General features: G+C 44.1%; 1 protein-coding gene across 1 annotated transcript; it reads right to left on the bottom strand.

The window, feature by feature from the left end:
• Positions 1 to 6,179: 6,179 nt before the first annotated feature.
• TSPAN13 (tetraspanin 13) lies at positions 6,180 to 26,474 on the bottom strand. The gene is made up of 6 exons (XM_081883469.1): positions 26,202 to 26,474; positions 14,382 to 14,549; positions 11,950 to 12,030; positions 8,731 to 8,844; positions 8,259 to 8,369; positions 6,180 to 7,574 (listed from the first exon to the last, which is right to left on the bottom strand). Exons 1-6 carry the CDS (start codon positions 26,262 to 26,264, stop codon positions 7,500 to 7,502), a joined length of 612 nt encoding a protein of 203 aa, XP_081739595.1. The 5' UTR covers positions 26,265 to 26,474; the 3' UTR covers positions 6,180 to 7,499.
• Positions 26,475 to 26,484: the final 10 nt, after the last annotated feature.

Below are 26,484 nucleotides of genomic sequence, written 5' to 3' on the forward strand. Positions count from 1 at the left end.
TGGAGTTTGCACTTTTGTAATCTGTCTTATTTTGCAATCTTGTACAGAAGCATCTATAATATTTCCAATGAGAGAGCCAGTGTGGTGTAGTGGTTAAGAGCGGTAGACTCGTAATCTGGTGAACCAGGTTCACGTCTCCACTCCTCCTCCCCATGCAGCTGCTGGGTGACCTTGGGCCAGTCATACCTCTCTGAAGTCTCTCAGACCTACTCACCTCACAGAGTGTTTGTTGTGGAGGAGGAGGGGAAAGGAGAATGTTAGCCGCTTTGAGACTCCTTAGGGTAGTGATAAAGCGGGATATCAAATCCAAACTCTTCTTCTTCTTCAATGACACAAACAACACAGCAAACAAATTTTCAAGAACCTAATTCCATGCAGACCATCAGTCCCTGATATCTGCAGACAGGGCTGGAAAAGTCTCCTCTCCATTCCTGGGGAGTTGCTATCAGTCAGTGCAGACCAGTGCTGAGGAAACTGTGCATCCCCCCCCCCGATGTTGTTTCACCCCATCACCCATCATCCCTAAGCACTGGCAACACTTGCTGGGGCTACTGGAGGCCCAGCGACATACGATGGGCCACTGAGATAGATGCACCAATGGTCTGATTCGATGCAAGGCAGCTTCCAATGTCAGCAAATGGACAGCAGACTTCAAACTGCCCAACAGCAATGTGAATGATTGCCAGGTGTATTTGTGTGACTGGTGTCCGTTCCTGACCGCAGAAGAACAAGCAAACTGCCTGGTCTGCTTATTTTCATTTTTGGTCAGAATTCTCTGACATCCCTACCTATGTGGGGACGCCTTCTCTACTATTACGTCCGCAACAACTGGCATTCACTGGACCACGATCTCCGAAACTGGCCTTTCTATTTCATGGTATCTCCATGAGTTTATCTGGGACTGGGGAGCCGGTAGACCACTAGACATTGATAGCCTTCAACTCCCATGAGCCCCAGCCAGCCTGACCAATGGGAGTTGCAGTCCAGCAAATTTTGGAGTGGCCCTATTCAGCATTCCAAAATTTCCTACGTGCTGTTTTTTAGAGCCGCTCAAGTCAGCGGCCCTCTTATGTTGTGCAGTAAATTTCATGCAGTGATGACATCTTATGTGAAGAACCGCTTTTCTTTTGCCTGCCCTGAATCTGCTACCCTGAATCTGCTACCAATAAATTTTAGGGTGTGATTAACTAAAACTGTTCTCAACAAGTTTTTTTTTTAAGAGAGAGATTACACAAAATTGAAAAATCTACATTTTGTGCTTAAGCAAGAATTGCCCTTGAAAAAAGCCAAAATTACCCTTTATGTCAGGGGTGGGACTAATGGGAGTGGGAAGCCCTGAAGTGTCTGCAGGGCCACAGGTTTTCCACCCCTGCTTTACCCAGGTGACCTTGTGCTCAAGCCTAGCTTCTTCACTATTATCATTGGCAAATGAGTCTGACTAGGTAACAAAATATAAATTGATGACAAAGCAGAATTTACCATTTTTCCTTTGGATCCCCAACAAAATATGCTTGACTCCTGAGGATTTAAACAGAAGTGTCAGCAGGTAAAATTTGTAGGCATTTCACAGTGCAATCCTGTACATATCTATTTAAAAGTAAGACTTACTGACCTGGTTTGTACATGATGCTCAGCCCAGTATACCTGTTGGAGTGTCTCCACCCCCATCGTCTAACCTGGACACTGAGGTCCAGCGCTGAGGGCCTTCTGGCAAGTTCCCTCACTGCGAGAAGCAAAGTTACAGGGAACCAGGCAGAGGGCTTTCTCAGTAGTGGCACCTGCCCTGTGAAATGCCCTCCCTTCAGATGTCAAAGAAATAAACAACTATCTTGATGCTTAGAAGACATCTGAAGGCAGCCCTGTTTAGGGAAGTTTTTTATGACTGATGTTTTAATGTATTTTAAATTTTTTGTTGGAAGCTGCCCAGAATGGATGGGGAAACCCAGCCAGATGGGCGGGGTATAAATAATAAATTACTACTACTACTACTTCTATTATTATTAGCTAAAGTATGGCTTAGCTGTATGTGTGAACCCAGCCCAGTCACTTAGCTATGGATTATTAACCATGGTTAAAGCCACTTGTTGATCAACGTTTGTTATTTGTTTATGAACATCAGTTAATGTTAGCCATAGCTTACAGGTATGAACCTGGACCTTCTCTATTACCATCACCATCGAAAAGCCATGTGTGAAGAGCAGCTCTTCCAAGCTTTAATGCAGGGAGAGGGGGGATACATAATAAACCTAGCTTTGTCTGCCATACGCCTCAGCTGGTGATCATGAATTCAGGCAGGTTTCTGTCTCTTAATAATAGTCAGTGGTGGTGGTGGTGCCCTCTGGTGGACAGGTGAGGGTGCTGCCACCATTGCTGTTCCTCTCTATGCTGCTGGTGGAGGAAGAGAAATCATGGGGTTTGTGAAGCAAAACAGCAGAAAACTTTCAAGGTCAATATTTGATTTGGTGTGTTAGTGAGGATCCTAGCTGGGTGTGCCAGTTACATCCTTATAGGTGTCAGCATAGCTGGTGCAAAAAAAAAAAAGTGGCACAGAGGTTTGGCTCAGTTTTGAAGCAATACCAGGCTCTGGAGATCACAGTTAGCATCCCTCAACTCTAATGGAGAGTGGCTCCCCAGCTGTGTTTTCTCTAGGCCCACACCTCTCTTGCCAGGTGGAACTCTATACACAGGAACACAGTTAGTTGCCTTTTACTAAGTCAGCTCACTGGTTCACCTTGCTCACTTATCATCTACACCAAGGTTTAAGACAGGGGTCTTTCCTGCCCCTACCTGGATTCAAAATTATTGTTGAAACATCCAAAGGGAAGCTGACTAAATGTTGGATTTGCAGTGAGCCAAACTTATATCCCCTCCTCAGCAAGGGTTCGAGATACAGACAACCTGTTAATCGATTCCATTTGGAAATGAATAAATGTGTAAAATCTTTCCTAGCATTAATTCAGTGGAAAATTATACAGCTTTTGCAATACCTGAGAAATGAATTATATTTAAGGAAACCTGATGGGGAAACTTTCAATGGCGTCTCACTATTTTCTGCCATTTGTGAAATATCTCTCCCTGTGTGTTTTCTTTTTCTAATGCTTTATCAAGCCAATATTTGGTTTTTTTGCTTTGTTTTGTTTTTTAAAAAAGAGTCAACAAGACCATTGCCCACCACATAAAAATGCTGGCCTCAAGATGCAAATATTGAAAACGGATATTCCTTTTCCCCAAAACTCTGATGATTTGCTAAAGGGTTTTTGCAGTGAGTCAAGGGCTCAGATGAGCCCCAGATGAGAGACGCAAAAACAGCCCACACCCCATTCTTCAGTGATTCCTTCAGGCACGTTAAAGCAGGACCAGGGAACCTACAGACCTCCGCATGTTGTTGGACTACAACTCCCATCACACCGGCTGGGGCTGATGGGAACTAGTGTCCAACTGCATTTGGAGGATCACAATTTCCCCATCCCTGCACTAAAGTAAACATGGGTCCTTGAATAACAGAGGCCTATCAGTTGAAGGCAACTGCAGTTGTCTATTGGACCAATAAAGACCAAGAGTCCTCAGGCTGAGTCCATGGTTTCATTCTGGCTCAAACCATTCCTGCCAAACCTGTTCCCATTCCATCAGGAACATATAAACTACTCCTGCTGAATGGAGGAAAACCAGTCAAATAACTAAGTGAGTTGAAAGAGGGCTTCCCACAAGTCAATGTGCCAGAAAAGTCTCCATTACCTCACAGGGAGTCTTAATTTACATAAAAGTGTTGAATAGTTAATGTTTGATTAGCTGGCTTGTTATGTCACACATTCTACATCGGAGCGTGTAAATAAATAACTTGTAACCAAAGTCTGGTCACCTAATAAATACCAGCATTTAAATATTCATGCTGTACATTGCCTGACCAGGATCACAAAAGGCAGACAGAGCAACCAAACATCACCATCCACAGCTGAATCTTCATACTCTGCTCCTGCCCATTCCAGAACACACACAAATGCCTGAATCTTACTTCAACACACCAGCAAAGGGACAGCATCCTTCACTATACCTCAGTCTAAGAGGCTAGCATTATCATCAGCACTTTCTTTCAGCTGGAACTTGCCGGAACTGAATTCCGGCACCTCTCAGGTGGGCACCACTGCCATTCTAAGAGAATGAGGGGGCTGTTCATGGTGAGTTCTGGCACCTCTTTTTCTGGAAAAAGAAGACATCATCATTCTCATTATTAAAATGTTTATACCGCCCTTCACCTGAGGAACACTGGGCAGTTTGCAGCATAAAAACACACAAATACATAACATAGAAAAGACAAAAACAATACACCTCCCCCCTCACACACAAAAGTTGTTTAATTAACCAAAGGCCTGTTTAATTAACCAAAGGCGAAGATAAATGACTTTGCCTGGTGACTACAAATATATAACAAAGGTGCCAGGTGGGCCTCCCTGGGGAGAGCATTCCACAAATGGGAGCCACTGCAGAAAATTTAATAAATAATAATAATAATAATAATAATAATAATAATAATAATAATAATAATATTTTGTTATTTCTACCCCACCCATCTGGCTGGGTTTCCCCAGCCACTCTGGGCAGCTTTCAACAGAACATTAAAAACAAAATAAAACTTCAAACATTAAAAACTTCCCTAAACAAGGCTGCTTTCAGTTGTCTTCTAAGTCAGATAGTTATTTATTTCCCTGACATCTGATGAGAGGGCCTTCCACAGGGTGGGCACCACTACCAAGAAGGCCCTCTGCCTGGTTCCTTGTAACCTCATTTCTCTCAGTGAGGGAACCGCCAAAAGGCCCTTGGCTGCTGAACGATGGGGGTGGAGGCACTCCTTCAGGTATACTGGGCCGAGGCTGGATCCAAAGATGTTTTTTTAAGAAGCAGTTTAATGACAGTCTCTCTCAGTGGGGCTGGGAAGACTCCCTCACAGAGTGAAGCATTCACCACCCTGCAGAGCCCATTGCCCAGCCCTTCCCGGCTCGCTTTTATTAGCCAGGATGGGCAAGGATTAAGGAGACAGGTGGTTGGTTTCACTCGTCCAAGCAGCCTGTCCAGATCCTCGGAGGTAACCGATGGGAATTGATCCCATGCAACTTGACTAGACAGGACTTTAGCACTCTCCCGCCCCGGCCCTGCTCCCACGGTGGAGTCCACCTCTTTCCAAATCTGAGCGACTTTGCAAAATCATTGCAGGAGATCTTGGGGGCCTTGTCAGGCCCCGATGGCGCAGGTGGTTCTGTTAAATTACGAACCACCTGAAAGAGTCTCCTGCTTAAATGTTGCCACCCTCCTTGTGTAGGGGGGCAAAGGAAGAAGGGTGTCAGGTGGCGATGGCAGGGTCCAGAGCCGGTCCTTGAAGCATTGTAGTCCTGAGCCCATGTAAGGCTTTAAAGGTCAAAAGTAGCACTTTGAATTGGGGCTGGAAACTATTGGGCAGCCACTGTGGTAGGGCCAGGATTGGCGTAATATGCTCAACCTTTCCTGCCCCAAGTGAGCAACCTGGCCACTGAATTCTGCACCCACTGACGTTTCTGGACCATCTTCAGAGGCAGCCCCACGTATAATGTACTGCAGTAATCTAACCTAGAGGTTACCAGTACCTAGACAACTGATGTTAGGCTATCTCTGTCCAGATGTTCCACCAGCTGAAGCTGGAGCTGATGGAAGGCACTCCACACCACCATAGCCACCTGAGCCTCAAGCATCAGCAATGGGTCCAGAAGTAGCCCCCAAGCTGCATGCCCCCTCCCTCAGAGGATTTGCCTAAGCTCCTTTTAAAGCTGTTCACGTTGGCGGCCATCATGGTATCTTATGCTAGCTTGTGCCAGAGTTTTAAGCGCATGCTTCCATTAAGGCTTTCCACAGTCTGTTCCTTGCAATGAGTTTACCCAGCTGCTCCTGCTTTGCATTTTGTTATTTCCTTGCATCTTGTTTTCGTTCTGGGATTTTGTAAGGCTCCCTACCCCTGAAATAATTCACTCAGATCTTTTACTATTAAAAAAAAGCACAATGCCTAACTTCAAGGTTTTTTTTGTGTGTGTGTTTTTAAGCGATCCACGCACGTCATTTTAGAACGACAGCTTTGACGAGGAAGCACAGTGCTTTCCAGTCCAGTCCTTCACCGGGAGCTCTCAACTACAGTGCATGACACTTGACTCTACCTGTTTTGTTTTTTTAACATACTTCCAAAAAAAGTTTTATTTTTTTATCCATGTGCTACAAAGATACATAACTATAATGTTCTAGTTCACATTTACGATCAAATATTTTAAATACCGAGTGCGGAAAAAGTATTTTAAATAGCAATGACTGAGCATAATTAGTTAACAGCAGTATCACAATTAACTTACTACACCGATTAAATTTATATGAGAACTCTAGGCATCAAGACTAGTTTTTCTTGGTGTGACAAGCTAACTAAACATTATTCTCTCTTTTAGCCACTTTAAACTACACACAGGTCATTCAAATGCAAGTTATTGGGTAATACAATGAAGTTTCATATCCCTGTTCATCATCACTTGTCGAATGTTGAAGATAAACTCTATATCAAGGATAAACAAGTAGGTACCCTCTGATGTTGTCAGATTCCACCTTCTACCAGCCCAGTTGGCAGGGCCAATGGTCAGGGGTGAGAGATGTAATCCAGTACATCTGAAGCGCACTACATTGGCTACCCTTGTGCCACACTCTAAAGTCAATGCAGAATCTAATATGAATTTTAACCATTCTGAATGGCAAGGAGCCATTGCAATCCAGCGTGTTCATGTGTATGTATACAGAGTTGCAGTGAATTAAGAAGCTCACATACAATCCATTAATGCGGTGAAATGACAAAACAGGGCTCTGGAATGGAATCACTATGTTTCCATGGCAATTCTGAAATAGACGGACAACACTAACTAATGTACACAGGTTTTCACATTGCCTATGGAAACAAGGGAAGAAGCAGAACCCAGGGTTGGAGATGTTTTTCTACATCCTGTGATGTCTATGTTATTGGGTGGTGGTTGTGGGGTTTTTTAAACACCCCATAATACCAAAGTTGGAAACAACAGCATCATAATTTACATCAGGTTTCATAACACAGCTTTGGGCATTCAAAACTGATCTTTCAGAAAGAATTTCTGGCAGACGTAACAGATCAGAAATCTCTCTTCTCCTCTTTGCCCACCAAAGGCAATAGCAAGCAATTGTCGAAGACCAGAATGCAGGGTTGGACACTGTAACATTAGAAGAGCTCCTACAAAACTCCCCCCACATTCCTAAATTATCCAGATTCTGATTAGGGGCACAGGTGACATTCCAAGCCAGCTAATCCAAGGGCAATACAAGAAAAACCAAGATGAGAAGCAGCTGTAGGCAGGCCATCTTATCTCAAGTGCACAAGGCCGAGGCTGATGTGGAAAGCAGCCAATTGGTAGAGAATTCATGGTTAAAAACACAGGAAAAGAAATATTCAGTCCCCCGAGAAAGTTTCCAGGTCAAAGAAATGCACTAGGATTTGCCCGAGGATCCTTCTGGTTCCTGTATCTGTAGGTGAGCCACACACCCAAGATCTGAAGAAAGGGAGGGGAGGGAGAGAAGAGAAGAGAAGAGAGGAAATAAATCATTTGTTGGGGATCATAAAGTTCTCAAGTCCCATATCCTACCACCACCACATTTTACCTAAGTAGCCAAAACATAGTAAACATAGCTGTCCTGGGAGGCCAGGTGGGGGCCAGACCGCCATCTGGTTGTGTTGAAACAGTGAGCAAGGGAGGCAAAACCCTGAGGTTGGCCTGTCTGCATACTTGGGCTGGTGTGTGAGGGGAGCTCCATCTGACTTGGCCACACTCCTCTTGCATGAAAGAGCTCTATGCACATCTACAGTATAAGTATTCACATAGAGCAGATAACGGTAGATGTCAAGCTTGATGGACCTACTTTGTTTTGTTCTGGTGGTTTGCATTTTGTTTCCACAGGAGTCAAATTCGGGAGTTAAATTGCAGGTGGAAGCAGCGAATGAACAATGCCTCAGAAACAGTTCAGATTTTTTTAAATAAAAAAATGCATACCCTTATTATTTCCCAAGCGGTAACTTACTTGACAAACCAATAATCAGTTGAATGATCAACTAAAGGACAATTTTGCCACCACAGAAACAAGAGCTTGCAATTATTTTACGTCAGACATTTAGCACTGAAGGCTTCTCCCCAAAAACCTTGTTGCTTTTTACAAAGCAAAAGCTGTGTTTTTCTTACCTCCGTGAAACTAAAGAAGAGTCCAATGCCTCCTACAAATCTCAGCACCATCCCAGAGTATTCTTTGATTATTGGTGCACATGGGCGGCATGACTGTAGCTTAACACAGCTCTGTAATGAAGCAAAGATTAAATACACTTAAGATGTCGTATATCCCTACGCATCAAGATCGTTTTCCCTATACAAGGGATACTTCTAATTTATGTCCTTCCCCTCAAAAAAATAAATAAAATCCCTAGCGGTGCTGCGAATTTAATGGCCAAAATTCGCAACTAGCCTCCCAAGGTTATGAAAGTTATAAAAACACTCTAGGTGTGATTAAACTCCAATAAAATGCAGGTGCCTCACATGTAAGGTAAACAAATTATTTCTTTCAAAGACAGGCAAGTGTGGATACTTGATAAGAGTTAGCTGTCCAGTACTTCTAAAAACAGGCTTTGGAGTGGAAAATGGAACCGAGTTGTTTACTCACAGCCAAGCATGTGTCCGCTTCACTGACATTATTGAATCCGCAACAGTTTAGATTCCTCTCAATATCCTGCTTGGCGTTGTTTGTGTTGTTCCACCCAACTTCTAGAAGCTTGCTCTAGAATACATAAAGAAGTTATTTAGCAGGTGGGTACCCTTTCTTTGTCAACCATTTGACATGACAGTTCTTATTCCCCAGCATGGTTGTATAGCGAGATGTGTTGGCACTATCACCATTGTTCCAGATCGGACATTTTATCTGAACTAACCGCACAGAAGAAATTCGTGTTTCCCTGTAGCTTTATGAAGGACACAGCTATTTATCTTCCTTCACTCATATCTTTATATGCCTTTGACCGTCTGGGACTTACGTTGTATCCAACGTAGTGCTAAGTTAAAGTCCCTTCATGGTGTACAAGTTGCACTGGTGGAACACCGTGGTGCAAAGCAAATTGAAAACACACTACCAAAGGTTGTCACACAACAGATTGCACAAAAGAGCTGTTGTACAACAAGCTTCCACTAGTGCAACTGTTGCACAGGGATTCCTTTGTTGCACAACCTTTAAACTTCTGCCATGTGCTAGTAAATGGGCTGTTTTCCTTTTCGGACGATTATCTGGCAATTCTTTGCATTACTACTTTCCTGGCTACAGCACACTCATGCTGGTCTTTTCAATGAGCTTTCTATGACAATTGCAAAATCACTTTCCTGAGTCGTTGTGGCAAAAACCAGCAGAATAAACAGCGCTATGTGCAGAAACCACTTCCAACTCTCTATGCAAAACCTCTTAAACAGAGTTTCATGTCTTCACAGCAGATATTTAGCTCTCCCAGGTTGTATACATCCCAAGCTCTGTTTGGGGCAGTTAATCTGCAAGTGGAGGCACCCAAAATTTAGACTTGCAGGGACGACAAAAATCAGATCCTTCTTCTTGAAGGAGGGTCAGATTGTCATGAAAGAGTCAGATTGGTTAACTTGATGGCTGGTATGATGGGTGTGAGGCTTGGGCCATACCTAAGTGTGTGGCAGCTTTTGAAAATTCCTGGACCCTCCTCAGCTTCCAAGTGGCATGCAGAGCATTCAGACATCAGTGGTAATGGGTGGAGGAATAAGTGTCAGCTGTGACGGTTCATATGTGTTTGAGAGAGGGTGATATATGACAGTGGCTGTGGAGCTCTATAACGCCATGTATCTGCCTGCTGCGAAAGGGGACCATTCTTTTCTTCAGTGACAGATGCAGATGGCCCCTCTCGGGAAGATGGAGGAGGGCTAATGGGCAAGCTTTAAGGCTGGCCTCTTGATGTCCACAACACAAGCACAGGAGGAAGGAAAGACATACAGAGCAAGAGAGCAAAGTACCATATTTTTCACTCTATAGGACACACTTTTCCCCTCCAAAAATTAAGGAGAAATGTGTGTGCGTCCTATGGGGCGAATGCAGGCTCCCTGGCTTCAGCGATAGCAACACAAAGCCTCCGAAGCCTGCGCTCTGGAGGCTTTGCGTTGCTTTTGCTGAAGCCAGGAGAGTCTGGTCTTTGAGGCTGGCGGTGGGGGAAAGCAGCGCTCCCCCCCCCCAGGCTCGGGGGGCAGTGGGAAGGTGCGCGACGCCTTCGCGCTACTCCCCTACCTGGTTTTGAGGCTGGCAGTGGGGGAAAGCAGTGCTTCCCCCCATCACCAGCCCCACAGGCTCTGTCAAAAAGCCTGCAGGAGCCGTGCGCTCTTTAAAGGGTGTGCGGCTTCTGTGGGCTTTTCTACAAGGTGGGGGAATTCCCCCACAGGCTCTGTCAAAAAGCCCACAGGAGCCGTGCAGCCTTTAAAGAGCGCACCGCTCTTGGGAGCTTTTCCCCAAGGAGGGAGAAGGGACTGACTGGCTAAGTCAGTCCCTTCTCCCTCCTGTGGGCTTTTGCAGGAGATGGGGGAATTCCCCCACCTCCTGCAATAGCAGGGAGAAGGTCTGGGAGAAGTGCACAGGCTGCGTGCAGCCTGTCCGCTGGTCCCAGAGCTGGGGGGGGGGGATCATATTTTTCCCCTTGATTTCCCCCTCTGAAAACTAAGTGCGCCCTATGGTCAGGTGCGCCCTATAGAGCGAAAAATACGGTAGTTAGCTGACCGACCATCATCCCATAACAGCTGTAAGAAACCCAAGTATTAGCTCCTGTCTTGACCCTTGCATGGGCCTGGTAACTGGTTATACTGTTGGTTAATCTGTACTATACTATACTAAAGGGACACGGGTGGCGCTGTGGTCTAAACCACTGAGCCTTGGGCTTGCTGATCAGTAGGTTGGCGGTTCGAATCCCTGTGATGGGGGTAGCTCCAGTTGCTCCGTCCCAGCTCCTGCCAACCTCACAGTTTGAAAGCACACCAAAGTGCAAGTAGATAAATAGGTACCACTGTGGCAGGAAGGTAAATGGCATTTCTGTGCGCTGCTCTGGTTTTGCTAGAAGCAGTTTAGTCGTGCTGACCACATGACCCAGAAAAACTGCCTGCGGACAAACGCCGGCTCCCTCGGCGAGTAAAACGAGATGAGTGCCACAACCCTAGAGTCGTTCACGACTGGACTTAACTGTCATTGGTCCTTTACCTTTTTATGCTATACTAAACTATAGTATAGTATAAAGGGCATTGGTAAAGGACCCCTGGATGGTTAAGTTCAGTCAAAGGTGAATATGGGGTTCGGCACTCATCTCGCTTTCAGGCCGAGGAACCCAGCTTTTGTCCACAGACAGCATTCCGGGTCATGTGGCCAGCATGACTAAACCACTTCTGGTGCAATGGCACACCGTGACGGAAGCCAGAGCACATGGAAACACCATTTACCTTCCCATCACAGTGGTACCTATTTATCTACTTGCACTGGCGTGCTTTTGAACTGCTAATCGGCAAGCCCAAGAGGCTCAGTGGTTTAGACCACCGCACCACCCACTGCCCAGTATCTCGGGCTTATATAATTGAAGCTTGATGTAGTCGGTGGACAATGTTTTAATGACTGCACATGCCTACTCTTCAACCAATTTTAAATGCTACTAGAGAAAAACTATTTTGATTGCTCTGTATGTTTTGAATTGAATAGTTACAAGATTATTTCTAGCAATGACGCATATTCGTGCTCTTGCCCTGTTGCAAGACACTCTAGGCGCTTCTATATGGGAAAGCAGCACACAGATTTAGCCACAGCTATGAGCGGTTTTAGGCAAAGAAGTCGCAAGCCATCTCTTACCTGCTGTTCCTTGTTCAATGTCAAACAAGCACAGGAGACCGAAAACTGTATAATAAACACTAGCAAGAGAATAATCATATACTGAAGTTACATAGTTAAGGTCAACAAGATCATGTGTATCATTCATGAAAACCCAAAGTTACGGTAACTGTATGCACAAAATGGGGTTCTTTAACCAAGAAACTAGGCTCTCTTAGCTTGGAAGAAATGGAGTCCAGTCAAGAGGCAAAGTAAGGTAATCAGCACAGACAAGAGGATTTTTTTCTGGTGCAATTAAGGGTGAGAATCAGAAACAAACTACTCTAGACTATTCTCTGTTTTGGTTGATTGACCAGCCTGCCAGTCTGCCTGCCTTGGATCAAGTTGCTCTTTAATCAATCTTGGTTCAATCATTTCTTCATATTACCTCTACTGACAAGTGGCATTCCTAAGCCTCATTACTGGAAGTGCCTTTGCTAAGCCCCCACATGACACAAATGCAATGGAGGGCGGGATTTATTCCCCATCAATCATTTTTAAGCAGAAAAAAGGTCTTTTGTTTTTTGTCAAAGAAAGGGTAGGATGGTGTAGGGGGGAAACTCTCTACTGACACCATTCTCTCCAAAATGCTGGCAGCAATCAGATGAGCCATTCTATGCATGTCTACTCAGAAGTAATCCCCACTGAGTGCAAGTTCAATGGGACTTACTCCCAAGTAAGTGAATCTGGGATTGTAACCTGAAGTATTTTAGCGAGTAACCACTTTTCTTCCCAGCTACAGAATCATCTACAGGGAGGATCACTGGCTGTTACCCAAATTGGTGGAAGCTCATTTCATGATGACAAAGAAATAGTCCTTCATGTCTTAGACCTGATATTGGGGGATACTGTGCTAACAGAGATTCATCAGGTGCCTTCTGTTTCAACTTCTAAACATTTGCTGAAAACTCTTCTATTCCACCAGGCCTATGCATGGAAAGAACACATCTTTCCATAACAGTTAGCTGATTTTTTATTTTATTTGCACAGTTTTATGTATTATTGCTGTAAACCACTTTGTTTATTAATTTTACAGCAAGAACATCTAATTAACATATCAAATCAAATAAAAATAAAAAAAACTAAAATAAAATAGTCCAATTGTCTTCCAAATTGTAATCTTAATTTGTGTTTGTTTTGTTTTAATGCAATAGTGGAATACAAATATTTTTACAATTAAAAAATAATAAAAATCATTTTTCCTACATTGGGGTGGAGAATCTATAGCTCGCCAGATGTTGCTGGATAACAATGCTCATCATCCCTGACCATTGGTCATACTGGCTGGGGCTGATGGGAGCTATTAGTAATAAAAATAACATAATTAATATTAGCTAACATTTGGCATCATATTTCTCATGTAATTTAAAAAAACCCCAGACATCGCAACTTACAAAAAGTATAAAACATCCAAAATTTAGAATGGGGCAATAAAAACAAAAAACAATTAATTCATATTATGCACACACAAACTACAAACACACCTTGCCCCATAAAGGTTGGCACAATCAATATCAGCACAATACATAATCAATAACCAAAGACCATTAGAAGCTGGTAATTAATAATGAACAGCCCATCACAGACCAGCAAATCTAAGCAGAGGAGTGTCTTAATCTGGTGCTGAAAAGACAGGAATGTTGGCACCAGGTGGGCCTCACTGGGCAAATTATTCCCTAAGTGGAAGGTCACAGCCAAAAAGTCCCTGTCCCTTGTCACTAACTCCGAAACTATCTCAGAGGCAGCTTTAAATGTTAATTTTAGGAATACACTGGACACTTGCAAGTCTAAATGCACTTTCTGTAGGGAGGAAATGCATGGATGAAAAGTCTAACAGTGGACAGATCATGTCATAGCCAGTGTATGTACATGATAAATCTATTCCAGCTGGGAAGCAGCTAGGTAAGTAATTCAAGCAGGGCTTTTAGGCAGCTGGGAAAGGGCAAGCAGGTCTCCCATGTACAAGAATTCTTCTCACACTGGGCTTCTAAGTATGCACCCTACAATCTTCTGCGTAACATAAGCAGCGCTGCCTTCTAGAAGAAAACAGGATTGCTGCAGGAAGCGCAAGATATATAATTGCTTCAGAAAGCCCAGAAAACAAGCTGGCATTCCTTATCGGTGATCTGTAACTATTTCAAGGAAACCAGTTGTACCACTGTCTTGTGACCCATTTATAGATGGAGAACTGTTTGCTTTACGAAACAGCTTTTTTTGGAAAAAAATTAAAATGTCATAACTCGGTCAGGGGCCAACCATGTGATCAATGTTCCTTGTGCTTTAGGTGACTGCACATTTAGACTGAGGTGCAATGCAAGGAGTCGTCGAGGCAGATGAAGGGGGGAAATAGAGTTACAAATAGCTCTGTGGAAAATGGGTCGTGTGTTAGAAAAACTGCCCAGGTCGAAGGATACGAAGAAGAGCAACACCTGGTGGTGTTTGATGGCGCCGATCAACCCCACCAGAGCAATCAGGAAGAGAAATATCCCCACAGCAATGACTACTCCGACCACCCGAAAGCTGGAGATGAGGCCAAAACCAATGCCCCATGCTGCGATTCCAATCAGCAGCAGGCTCACCAACTGGAAGGAAAGTGAGAGAAGAAAAAGGATTACTAGGATTTCCTAAAAATCAAAAAAGAGAAAGATATAAAGATGAAATCCATGCACATTGCAATTAGTCCCACGGAGCTTGGTGAAACTTACTACCAAGTTCAAGGTCTTACCTTTAGTATAATTTGGGACCTTAATATTTTGGGACCAGTTTCCCTGCAAGATCACATTACCCCGTATATACCCACTTGACTGCTCCACACTGCAGAACAGTGGCATGTAATACTCACTCCGCATCTGTACAAAATTGACCTCTGGAACTCCCTGCCTATTGACAGCAGGCGGGCACCTTCACAGCACTTCTTTGTGGTGCCTGCAAAAAACCTTTTTTTTTTTTTTTGCAAGCCTATCCAGATACGTAGAATGATAACAGGTGCTTTAATGTGGATTTTAGCTTAATGTGGAGTTTGCTTGTTTTTAAAGTGTTTTAAATAGCAGCTTTTAACTTTTTTTTTTTAATTTACTGATAATGTCATTGTTTTGTCCTGCTCTGATGTTGTTGTTTAACAATCAATTGGTATATAAATTTTATGAAATAAATAGAATAACATTATCAAGCCAAGGATTGGGTTGAATAGCTCATGTTGAAAACTTTAAGTGAAAGTTTTGGTGTGTGTGTTTTAAAAAAGAGAGGAAGAATGGGGGGGGGCACATGCAGGAGCGGTGGATGGAAGGAAAATAGCCTTCAAGCCCATTTTCCTTTTATACAAGTTTTGCTTCCATGGAGCTTCCATTATGAACTGCCATCTACTTGTCCCAAAACAACCAGGAAAAGATTGTTACTCCAAGCAAAACAGACTTTTTGCCAACTGGGATGAGTTCTTTCAAATCACCAGTGTCTACAAATAGGCAAGGGAGAGGGGTAGGGAGTTTTTTCTCATGGGCAGGTATCAGTCCTATAACATTCTTGGAAATATTCTACTAGGAGGTCAGACCAGGCCGTTGTGTGATGACCCAGAAGGATGAATTATATGTTGTTGATTTGTTAGATGCATTGTTTTGACACCCATGAGCAAGTGAAGAGAAGTGCTTTAAATTCACAACAATTAAGTTGCACAGGGAATTAATTGTGATCCTCGGCTGTTCAAACGGCTTGAGAAATCTCACACCACAGAAGCGTAACTGCAGACTGAGCTGCCAACGTGTTATCTTCAGCATTCTCTATATTGCTGACACAGGAGGCAGCGAGATGAAGACTTGACCTAAGAGACGTCAATTGCTGGGAAGAGTGCATCCAATATTGTTAATAGGAAGACAGCTTTTTACTCTCACCAAGCCCTTCTTGTCTGAATTTGATCAAAGCAAGTTTGAAAACCTTGGGGATACAGTTGTTTTTCCTGTTCTGGATGACATTTTGAAGTGGAAGATTAGGTTCAGCTAGGTCAGCTTGCAAGGTCATGTTTTATATGCAGGAAGCTCCTGCCTTTCCTGTGTTTCCGTAAACCACAGTACGTTTGAGCCACCTAAGTCTCTGCTATAATGTGGGAGAAGTGAAGGCAACATTAGATAGCAGTGAACTGAGAAGGCCAAGAATTTATCTTGCAGAAGTATCTGAAATTTGAAGGTTCACCTAGCAAATGAACAGACTGGACTGCAACATAAGTTGCAAGGTTTCGATTTTCAAAAAAGGTTCTTCCCAAACCAGTAATGATTTCATCCAGTACTCTAAACCGGGAAGTCTAAAACAGGAACCACCATCTTTCGAAAAAAGCCAGAATCCAATAGTTCCCATTGTAATTTTCCACTGATCATCAGGGCCTTCTTGTGAAGCAGGCTTGAGTCATCCATGCACCTTCTAAGTGATAGGAGTTATTACAAGAGCCTTTGGTGTAGCTCACAAATCTTCTACGAGATATGCCAAGCAGGTTGAGATGTTGACTGCAGGTTGACTGCACAAGTATTGCTAACTACTTATTGTTTGGCATATCAAAACATCCCATGAAGTCAAAAATCTTTTATGAAGGGAGGGGCCTACATTTATCATGGTGTTACCAAAGAAAGGAATGAGGGCTTCTTGCTCTATACTCCATTAGGAGCCTAAATATACACACATGAACAGCAGTCACATTTTTTTACATTCGCCTGTCACATTGCCTTTGAAAGCTCCCAGTGATTTCTGCGCAAGAATTCAATCTTTTAAAGCAAAATTGGTAAAATGGTCCCCAAGCTTCCAAAATAAAAGCCAAGAAGAACCGTTCAGTCTCTTGAGTAACATACTCACTGCTTGATAACAAAATTGGAGATTTGGTGATCCTTACAGGGCAATCCTATGCATACTGATGCTGCAGAAAACCCCACTGAATTCAAGGGTTGCTTACTCTCAAGTAAATGGGTACTGTGTTCAACAACACACTCCCAAGGATAGGACCACAGCCTAAATAAGCAACAAACACTTATTGGAAACATCTTTCTTGCAACAAAAGCTAGCAAAATATGGAATCTGCAACCATCTAAAGCAGTGGCAGGGAACTGAGGAGCTGAAGGCTGAATGGGACCCTCAGAAGTCTCCTCAGGCCACAAATCCCCCCTGCTCTGCTTCACACCCTGTGTTTTCCCCTCTGACTGAAATGTGCACCAAAACACTAACGATTTCTTGCTTTCCTGGACAGAGAGGGATGTGAGAATGTGCGTAGAAACTAGTCTACCGTATAAAGGTAACATTTACATTGGTTTCTCGGCACATTTTCGCCTCTGGCATTCACTGACATGTGGTCCTTGAAAGGTTGCCAAGAAGGAAATGTGGCCTTCTGGCTGAAAACCATTCTCCGTCCCCGCTCTAAAAATTTGCCTAAACCACTTATCCAGTTGTGCAAGCCAGTCACGAATGTGCCCCTACCCGCTTTGCCTAAAGGAAGGAATGGTTTAGCTCAGTGGTGTCCAAACTTTTTTCAAAGAGGGCCAGATTTGATGAAGTGAAGGGCCGTGGGGGCAGGATTAGGGCCCCGAAACAGACTTTGTTTTTTTTTTTTTTTTTTTTTAATATAATTTTTATTGAATTTTCAAATTTTAATACAAAACAAAGAGGAAAAAAAGAAGAAAGGAAAAAAAGGAAAAGGAAAAGGAAAAAAATAAACACAAATAGATTCTTTCATAACCCTCTTTCATTGACTTCCCCCCACCCCCACCCATGCATCCCAATTATCAAACTTAATTCAGCAAGTTCTTGTTTCATTCCTTAAACCTCTTCTTATTATATTTGAACTTAATTCCCTTTGTTAGGCCCAACTTATTTATCCCATTTTCTTATATAAATTCTTTTTCTAAGATCGATCAAGGTTCTTATACCATAAATTTCCCCATTTTCATATTAAAATATAAGTCAAAATTATAAAACCCAAAAGTCATAAAATAGTTTTAGAACTTTCTATTTTTCCCCCTCCCTCCTTGTCCGGATATCTGTCCCTTCCTAGATATCTGCCCTCTTATATAACTCCTAGCCCGGATTCCTCACATCTGAGGCTTCTAACACCATTTGAGTCTCTCTCTGCCTGTTTTGTTGATAATCCTTCTTATTAATCTTCAGCTCTCGAGGGATGTCTAGTGCGGTCTCTTCACCTTCTCTCCAATCAATCCTAGTTGAAAAGACTTGCTGCAGGGGTTCTGCCAGATGTTCCCTTAAATCACATTCACCAGTGCCAGAAAAGAGGAGGAAGTCCCAGTTATATTTCTTCATTATTTCAGCTTCCCATCTATAGTGTCCAAAAACTTCCTCCTTTACTTTTCTCTTTTCAAAATCCATAGTCCAAAAAACTTCTCTGTCCCCTTGCTGCATGAAGTCCTGTTCCTGTACTTTTTGCCCTCCAGACTCCTTGTCCTCCAACTTCAAAGAAACTTTTTCCAGTTCAGCTGCAGAATCTTTCAAGGTCAAATCCTCAGTTCCATCAATAGAGTTGCTTGTTTTTGAAATCAAAGTCGTGAGCTGTTTGTCCATAGCTATCTCTTGCTCTTGTAGAATTCCCACGAGTAAAAGGGCTCTTTCTATTTCTGCTTGTAATTTTCCTTCTGCAGCCATTGTAATGTCTCTGGTTTCCCCTAGGGGGATTACCATTTTTTCCCCTTTACCAACAGTCTATTACTTTGTTGTTACTTGTTGTTACTTAATTTCCAGCCACTTCTGGTTAAATGTAACACCTTTAGATCAGAGAGATATAAAGATACAGTTCTTGTCTTGATTCTGCTGTTTGACAGCTCAGATGACAGCTGTCAAACTCCCTTTCTTTCAGGCTAGGCTAATGCGGGACACTCCCGGATCCCGAGTGGGGGTTCCCAAAAATTTTCCAGATACACCTCTTCCTCCAGCACAACTTAAAAAGACAGAAAAAAGCTTGTTTTCCCAAATTGATGGAATCTTTTATCAGTCCCAAAAGACAAAAAGAAGATCTTTTAAATCCGATCTTAGGCTTTCGCTCCTTGCTTCAGATCGTACATGCAGGGGGGGGGGGTGCGGACTTCCTTTTGACACAGCCCCCCCGTTCGCCAAATTATAAGGATTAATTTCTTTTAAAATCCAAATTTCGTTTTACTCACGAGGGTATTTGTTTCAGTCCAAATGTCAGGAAGAAATTTGACGCTCTCCGGCAATGGCTTGCGGCTTCGCTCCACCGAGGTAGCGGTCGACTCTCAGCGCCACGCCGCTCCTCAGACCTTCTCCGCAGCCTTTAGAAAGGCTCTTCGACTGTCGAGGAGGGCGCTTAAGGTGCCCACCGAGTCACCAGGTCCACAGGTATCAGCACCTGTGGTTTCTAAGGGTCCCCGCGTCGCCGGCGCGGCAAGACCCGTCCTCGATGGAGCCGATTCCCTCCGGAGCTCGGAGGGAATCCGCCATTAAACCGATCGCGTCAACCCGGAAGTCCCAGACTTTGGACATGTCTGGTTTAGCTCAATCCATTATTGATGCCAAATGTTCCACCTGTCCATGGGCAGGAGCGGCTATTATGTTACAGCACAACAGAAGCTTCCTCAAGGAAACTAGCAAGTCTATGCCACACTCCACTCAAACTGAGGCTGCGGGTGCAGCAACTACATCAGAATGGCTTGACCCTGACCCTTATGGAAAAACTTACTTGCCAGCTGAGGGGAAGAATCCAAGGAGAGGAAAAAATGTTTGTGTGTGTTTGTGTACAATGGTTAGTTTAATTTATTATGTTTTGGGGAAAGGGCATGTTTAGGACTTCCTTCATCAACTTATGTGGGGCTTTATGCATGGACATTATAAGAGGACTGAGTTAATTTTCTTCTTTTTACGTTTGGCTGGTTGAGTACTTCTGTGATGGTTCCCCAATTGCTTCACTTAGTGTCTATTTTTGTGTGTGTTGCAGCCTGTACATTTGTGAAACATTTTCTGTCAGCTACATGTTTTTCTCTTAAATTTGCTGTAACCAAATAGGTGTATATAAACTCTGAGTTTTGTTTCTTCGTTTGTTTTTCTTTGATATGTAAAGTCATAATAAACAGTTCTTTCTTTCTTTTTTCAAACTTCTTTTTATTCGTTTTCTATAACCAAACAACAGCAAAGAAAGAAAAAGGAAAATAGCCAACACATACCAAAAAAGAAAAGAAAAGAAAACATCAACCAAATCAAAACACCTAAACCAACCAAAAAACAAACATTAATTAACAATAAATAACGTTTGACTTCCCTCCATCTCGGTTTTGGGTTATGTGAATTTTAAATCCATTCTGCAGTTTTTCATTTTTTAGCGTAAACACATCGCAGTTCTGCAGTTTTTCATTTTTTAGCGTAAACACATCGCAAGGGTTATATTAAACCTACTGTGATTTTTATATCTCTAGAATTTGTTTCCATATACGTTATGAATTTAGACCAATTGTCGATAAACCTTGAACCTTTTTGCTGTCTAATGTTCTGCGTCATTTTTGCCAGATCCATATACTCAAATAATTTAATTTGCCAATCTTTAACGGTCGGGGTATTTGGGGTTTTCCAATTTTGTGCTAACAGAATCCTGGCAGCTACAGTTGCATATTGAAACATTATATAATCTTCTTTCTTAATCTCCTCTCCAATCATTCCCAGAAGGAAGGCTTCGGGCTTTTTGACAAAGGTGCATTTAAGTATTTTCTTTAGTTTGTTCGTTCTTTCTTTTTTAAAGGGCTTGACTCTCAGCAGTAAAGCCAACCCAAGTCGGGTGTTAAGTAACCAGAACTAGAAATTAGGTACAAGCACCCAAAGCAGCTGTCCAGAGCATCCATGTTCCAAAGGGCACCAATGAAGCAGGGAGTTCTCCATGAGGTACATTCTGGGGTGCCTTGAAAAGGATACAACTCATACTCGGCCAATTCAGATACAAAGCTCACAAGATTACCACAGAAATTAGAGAGGTCCCTATTTCAGGTCAGGCTCGTTATCCGTGTAGCCTTGTATTACAGAGTCCGAGACCCTGGAGAACATCTGCTAGTGCAGGCACCCCTAAACTCAGCCCTCCAGATGTTTTGGGACTACAACTCCCATCACAACAGGACCAGTGGTCAAGGATGATGGGAACTGTAGTACCAAAACATCTGGAAGGCCAAGTTTGGGGATGCCTGTGCTAGTGATTCCTTCCCATCACCTATTAGCTGATTACCCATCCCACTCCAGCCACTCTCAGCATGCAAAGCATTGGTCCTCTACCTATTGAACAATGGCTCCTCACATACAGTCCGTATATATGTGCCTAACCTGGTGTTGTGAAGGTAAAACACTACTTATATATGATTGTTCTGCCATACAAGCCTGTTTACTCTGTAAGAGCTGTTGAGCAGACTAGCGTGGGGTTTTGTTTTTGTTTTTTTGAAGCACAACTCCAGGGAGGGGACTGACATTTTTAGGTCAGAGGGCCACAATCCCCCATGAAAACCTTCTGGGGGAGTTGGAGCGGGAGGTGGGGGACATGCCAATGTGGCAGGCAGGGCCAGAAGCAAAAGTAGGCTGGGTGAAAAGTAAACGGGGCAGAGCAAAGGATGTGACTCACCCTTGAACAGAAAGCTACATTCCGCCCATGCAAAAGTCAGGAGCTTCTAGATACGCACACATTCCAGCCAGGCAAAAGCACTTGAGGGTTTATGAGGAGCGTGGTCTGGGAGGAAGCAAGGCCTAGAGAGTCCCAAGGGCCAGTTTCAAAGGCCTGGAGGGGTCCTTCGGTCAAAGATTCCCCACCCCTGCACAACTGGACACAGCAGAGGGCTTTCTCTGTGCCCCCTCCAAGATAGCAGGAATCCCTCAGGAGTGTATTCCTGCAGACATTTAACATGCCCTGTTAAGATCTTTCCAAGGGATGGATTCCACCCACCCACCTCATCCTGTTTCTAGGCAGACAGGTACAGCAGATAACAAAGTTATTGCTCTTCCATTGTTTAACTGTAGTGTTGTTTTATTTTCCTCCCAGCATTTCATCACAGATTCCTAGAGTTGGAAGGGACCCTGAGGATCATCTAAGTCCAACCCCCTGCAATGCAGGAATATGCAGCTGTCCCACACGGGGCTCGAACCTGCAACCTTGGCGTTACCAGCACCACGCTCTAACCAACAGAGCTGCTCCAGCACAACCTGATATTATTATTTACATTATTGCAGCCCACCCTGAGTGCTAAAAAGAATGCCGCAATTCTTCTAGTTAATTAATTTCAAAAACTGCTCAAGCGTCCGGATTTTTAACCAGTATCAAATTTTAACTTCAAATGGCTGCAGTAATCCCTTGGAAATCCCTAAATAGCTCTCCAGCGTCCAGCATTATTCAAACACCTTGTTTACCAGTCTCCTTGCTCTTGTTCCCCCGCCTACTCCAGTTCCCTGCTCCAAGTACATAAAGGCAGGTAATCAAACTGAGCTGACAGGTGTAACTTACACGTCCCGTAATTAAATGCCTAGCAGATGACGAATGGCCAGACCCAGAGATGTTCCACACATTACGGGGCAAGAGATGCGCCTTGGCCATGGTTACATCCTTGCCCCCAGTGTCAAAATCACACACATGTATCCGTGATGTTTTCACATGTTTGTGTCAGGATGTAGTGCACGGTGTGGCTTTTGACATATTACGAAGAACGTCCTTGGAAGGGATACACCCCTGGCTGACACAGCATGGTCAGCTTTTTCTTTTTCTAATAGCACAGGTGAGATCCTGCTCCATTGTATCCTCCCCAGGCTTTCCTCTACTCCTCCAGTCAGTCAGTCAGTCAGTCAGCATCTCATACCACTTAACACTCTAAGGCAGCCTTTCTCAACCTTGGGTCCCCAGATGTTGTTGGCCATCATTCCTGACCACTGGGTCTTGCTAGCTAGGGGACATCTGGGGACTCAAGGTTGAGAAAGACTGCTCTAAAGTCTCACTGGCATATTTTTAGTTGACTGTCTCCTCCGTCTTCCATTTTGGCTTCCCCCTACCCTGAGGGGAAAAAAGTCCACAGTTACATTAAAATCTTGGATATGTCTGTCAATGTCTATGGAGAACTCTCTGTTCTGTCCCTGGGGACATTTTTCAGTGTGGACCAAGGAAAGACCTATGCAAATATTCTTTCTACATATCTTTTTTGCCTCCTTTCTTTCCCGCCACTTCATTCTATTCCCCCTCCAACTCAGTTGTCAGTATACTTTCTCTCAGGATTATGCACTGCCTTAACTTTTCTGATTCCTTTCAGCTTTCCCTTTTTAGTTTGGTTCCTTTTGGATTTTCCTTTTAGTTCTTTTCCTTTAAAGTTTTTCTTTTTTTCTTTTTAAAGCTACAAACATTGGCATTACTCCATGTCTAGGGGTACCTCTCTCTTGACCATGACTGATGCTGGTAAGTGTACACATGGGAAGACTTGAAGCAGTATTATTCTCTAGGGTAACATTGCTTGAGCTTGGTTTTTTAGGATGCAATTCAGAAAGTGAAGTTACTGCATTGCAGGACTAATATCGTTATAATAACCATCATTATTTACAGGGCCGTCTTTACTCAGGGGTGTAAAGGGTGCGGGGCACCCAGGCGCCAAATTCTGGGGGGCCCCAAATGTATACCTACCGTATACCGGTCCCTCTCGATTGGCGGCAGTGAAAAGCAATGGAACCAAAGTCCCCTCCCCCCTGCTCTGTTACTCCGTAGAGTCCAATATTCCCGACGAGTCAGGTAACAAAAGCATTTTTTCCCAATTTGCTGTTGTTACAGGTGAGCGATTCCCCCCAAAAAAGGTTAACAACTTTGAGTCCCCCCCCCAAAAAAGGTCAACATTAGCATATGCTAATGATGGCCCTGATTATTTTTTGGGGGAGGGAAGCAACTGCTGTAAGAAGTGGGCACAGGGATCCACCCATTCTGTTTGTGGAAGTGTCTGTGGAATGTGAGATTACTCTAAGGTAGTTCATATGAAGTCTATCTACTCCAGGAGAATGTCTTCCACAGTAGTCAACCGATGGACTTCTCTAAGTCCACAAGCAGGTCATGAGGGCAACTGCCCACTCCCTAGCAACTAGTATGCAGAATCAATCTAATCTCTGAACCTGGAAGTGGGATATATATATTGATCCTGACTTGTGGCCACTGACCGCCTATGGAGATAATTTGTCCAACTCCATTTTAAAGTCATTTAAGCTACATATGATCCAGTGTCACATTTTGCAACAGCAATTTCTGTAGGTTAACTGTTTAAACATGTTTCACTTCCAGGTGGATATCACGTTGTACAGTATTTTATCCTGTTCTATTTTGATATGGTCTGTGCCCTAATTCCAGTGCTTTTGGGTGGGAGTGGGGGGGGCATACTCAGAGGTAAGTAGTACCAGCACCTTTTTCTTCAAATTTTAAAAGTATGGAACTTGCTGTAACAACTTTGTGGTAAGTACCAACACCATTTTTTCCTAGAAAATAATTATGACTGATTAATTCTGTTCAATCCTAAATTACCGTTGTACTATAGAAATCCTCAAAGTTTTGGGGGTTGGAGACATAGTTGGAAGCTTAAGGGACTTCCACTGGCAGTTCAAAATATCCATTTCACAGAAGAAACAGTGTCTGAAGTGGCGGTGGTGCCCATGGGCACTGTCTTGGAGACCCGGGCACTATATGAAGTAACAGCAAAGACTGTAAAGCATTTTGTAAACTAAAGTAATTCTGGCCCACTTAAGTGCCGTAGGTTCCTACTTCAGGCTCAGTTAGCCAGATGTAGCTTCCACTGATTTCAATGGAGCTCACTTTCAAATAACTGTGCTTAGGGATACATACTGGCAGTTTGTTTTTTAAAAAACAAACAAAAGTTTTGTCCAACCTACAGTCAAAACACAGAGATACAGGGCATCTTCAACAGATTAAAGAGTTCACTGCTGCCACATCAGGGAAACAAAGAATAAAAGCTGTGATCACATGGCTTATAGGCAAGCTTCCTAAACAAAAGCACAAGACTTAAACTTAGCAGGAAAGTACTTCTCTTTATGTGTTTTAAAGTGAAAGGGATTGAATACAAAAAATAGGTTCAAGAGATTAATAAAGCCTGTGGCGTTCAAAAAATATATATCAACATCAAAAACATAAGAGACCATTTTCCATAATATTTATATGTTACTATTTTGCAACAACAAAACAAAGGGGGAAAAGCAAGGCAGGCAGCACAATCCTAAACATGTCTACTCAGTTCCATCCAGTTCAGTGAAATTTACTCCCAGGTAAGTGCTAGAAAGGATTGCAGGTAAGATCCTGCAGTACCTTGAAAACTAGGGAGTTTATCAGGTTCCGGGGGCAGAATTGACTTCCTCACCTGGCAGGTGTAGTAAATATGGCATGTAAAGGATAAGAGCTAAGGGGGAAAGGTAGATGTCGAGTTTACCTGCTGCCTGGCCCAGTTCTTTTTTTTAAATATAAGGCTACGTCATGGAAGATTTTCCAGCTCAATATGACCCACACAGTGGCGTAGCGTGGGGGGTGCAGGGGGGCCGGCCGACCGGGTGCAACATCTGGGGGTTAGGGTTAGGGGGCGCAAATTACTTGCCTTGCCCCGGGTGCTGACAACCCACGCTACGCCACTGGACCCACAGCACCCCTTTTGCCATTTTCTCCTGGCAGGTGTCTGCTTGTCCCTGGAAACAGATGCCTAGCAGGCAGAAGCTCAACAAGTGAAGCTTCCCCCGCTGTTGGGAGGGGGAGAGACCACGCTGAATTATTACTGCCTGCTCTGCAGTCGTGTTAAAGGCATAGGGGCAAGGTGGGCAACCTCGACGGGGGAAATTTCAGCGCCACAAAAAAAAAAAACCCAAGCGAGGAGTTCGCTTCCGGAAAAGGGAACACCCCCCCCCCAAAAAAAACCAGCTTGTGGCCACGCAGCCCTTTACACCGGCGTCAAGGCGCTTCCCGGAGCGGATTGCAAGCTGCCCCCTTCCTCCGCCTCACCCCAACAGGTGCAGCCGGCGCGCCTAAGGGGCCGGGCGGCTTTCCAGGGGCCGTTGTCTACCCGGTTTCCCAGGCCAACTCGGGAGGCTCCGCTTGGCGACCGCCCAGGCCTCAAAGGTGGCCCTTTCCCGACCCACCGGAGAAAGGGAGAGGTGGGGCCGATTGCCTCCGGGCGGCGAGGGTAAAGAGGCGCGCCAGGCTCCCCGCGTGGGCCAGGGAGGCGCGCCCCGCCCGGCTCCCCCCGACGTGCGCCTCCACTCACCGTATAGAGCAGGTTGAGGGCGCACAGGCAGTTCTTGGAGCAGGAGAAGCCGCCGCAAACCATCGCGCCTCTGCGCTTGTGGCCGCCGCTACTGCGGCGATCGCCTGCCGATCGAGTAGCTTTCAATAGCTTGGGGTGTGGGGTGTGGATCTACTCTACCCCACCCGCTCTTTGGCTGGCTGAGGAGCGGTCCTCAGCTGCCGGAGGATCGCACGCTCCTGGCAGAAAGGATCAGACGCGGCGAGGGCGGCGGAGAAGCCCCTGTTTCCCAGCGAGCTGGAAG

The sequence above is a fragment of the Podarcis melisellensis genome (genome assembly GCF_964234715.1).
Source record: "Podarcis melisellensis genome assembly, chromosome: 12".
Lineage (NCBI taxonomy): Eukaryota > Metazoa > Chordata > Lepidosauria > Squamata > Lacertidae > Podarcis > Podarcis melisellensis.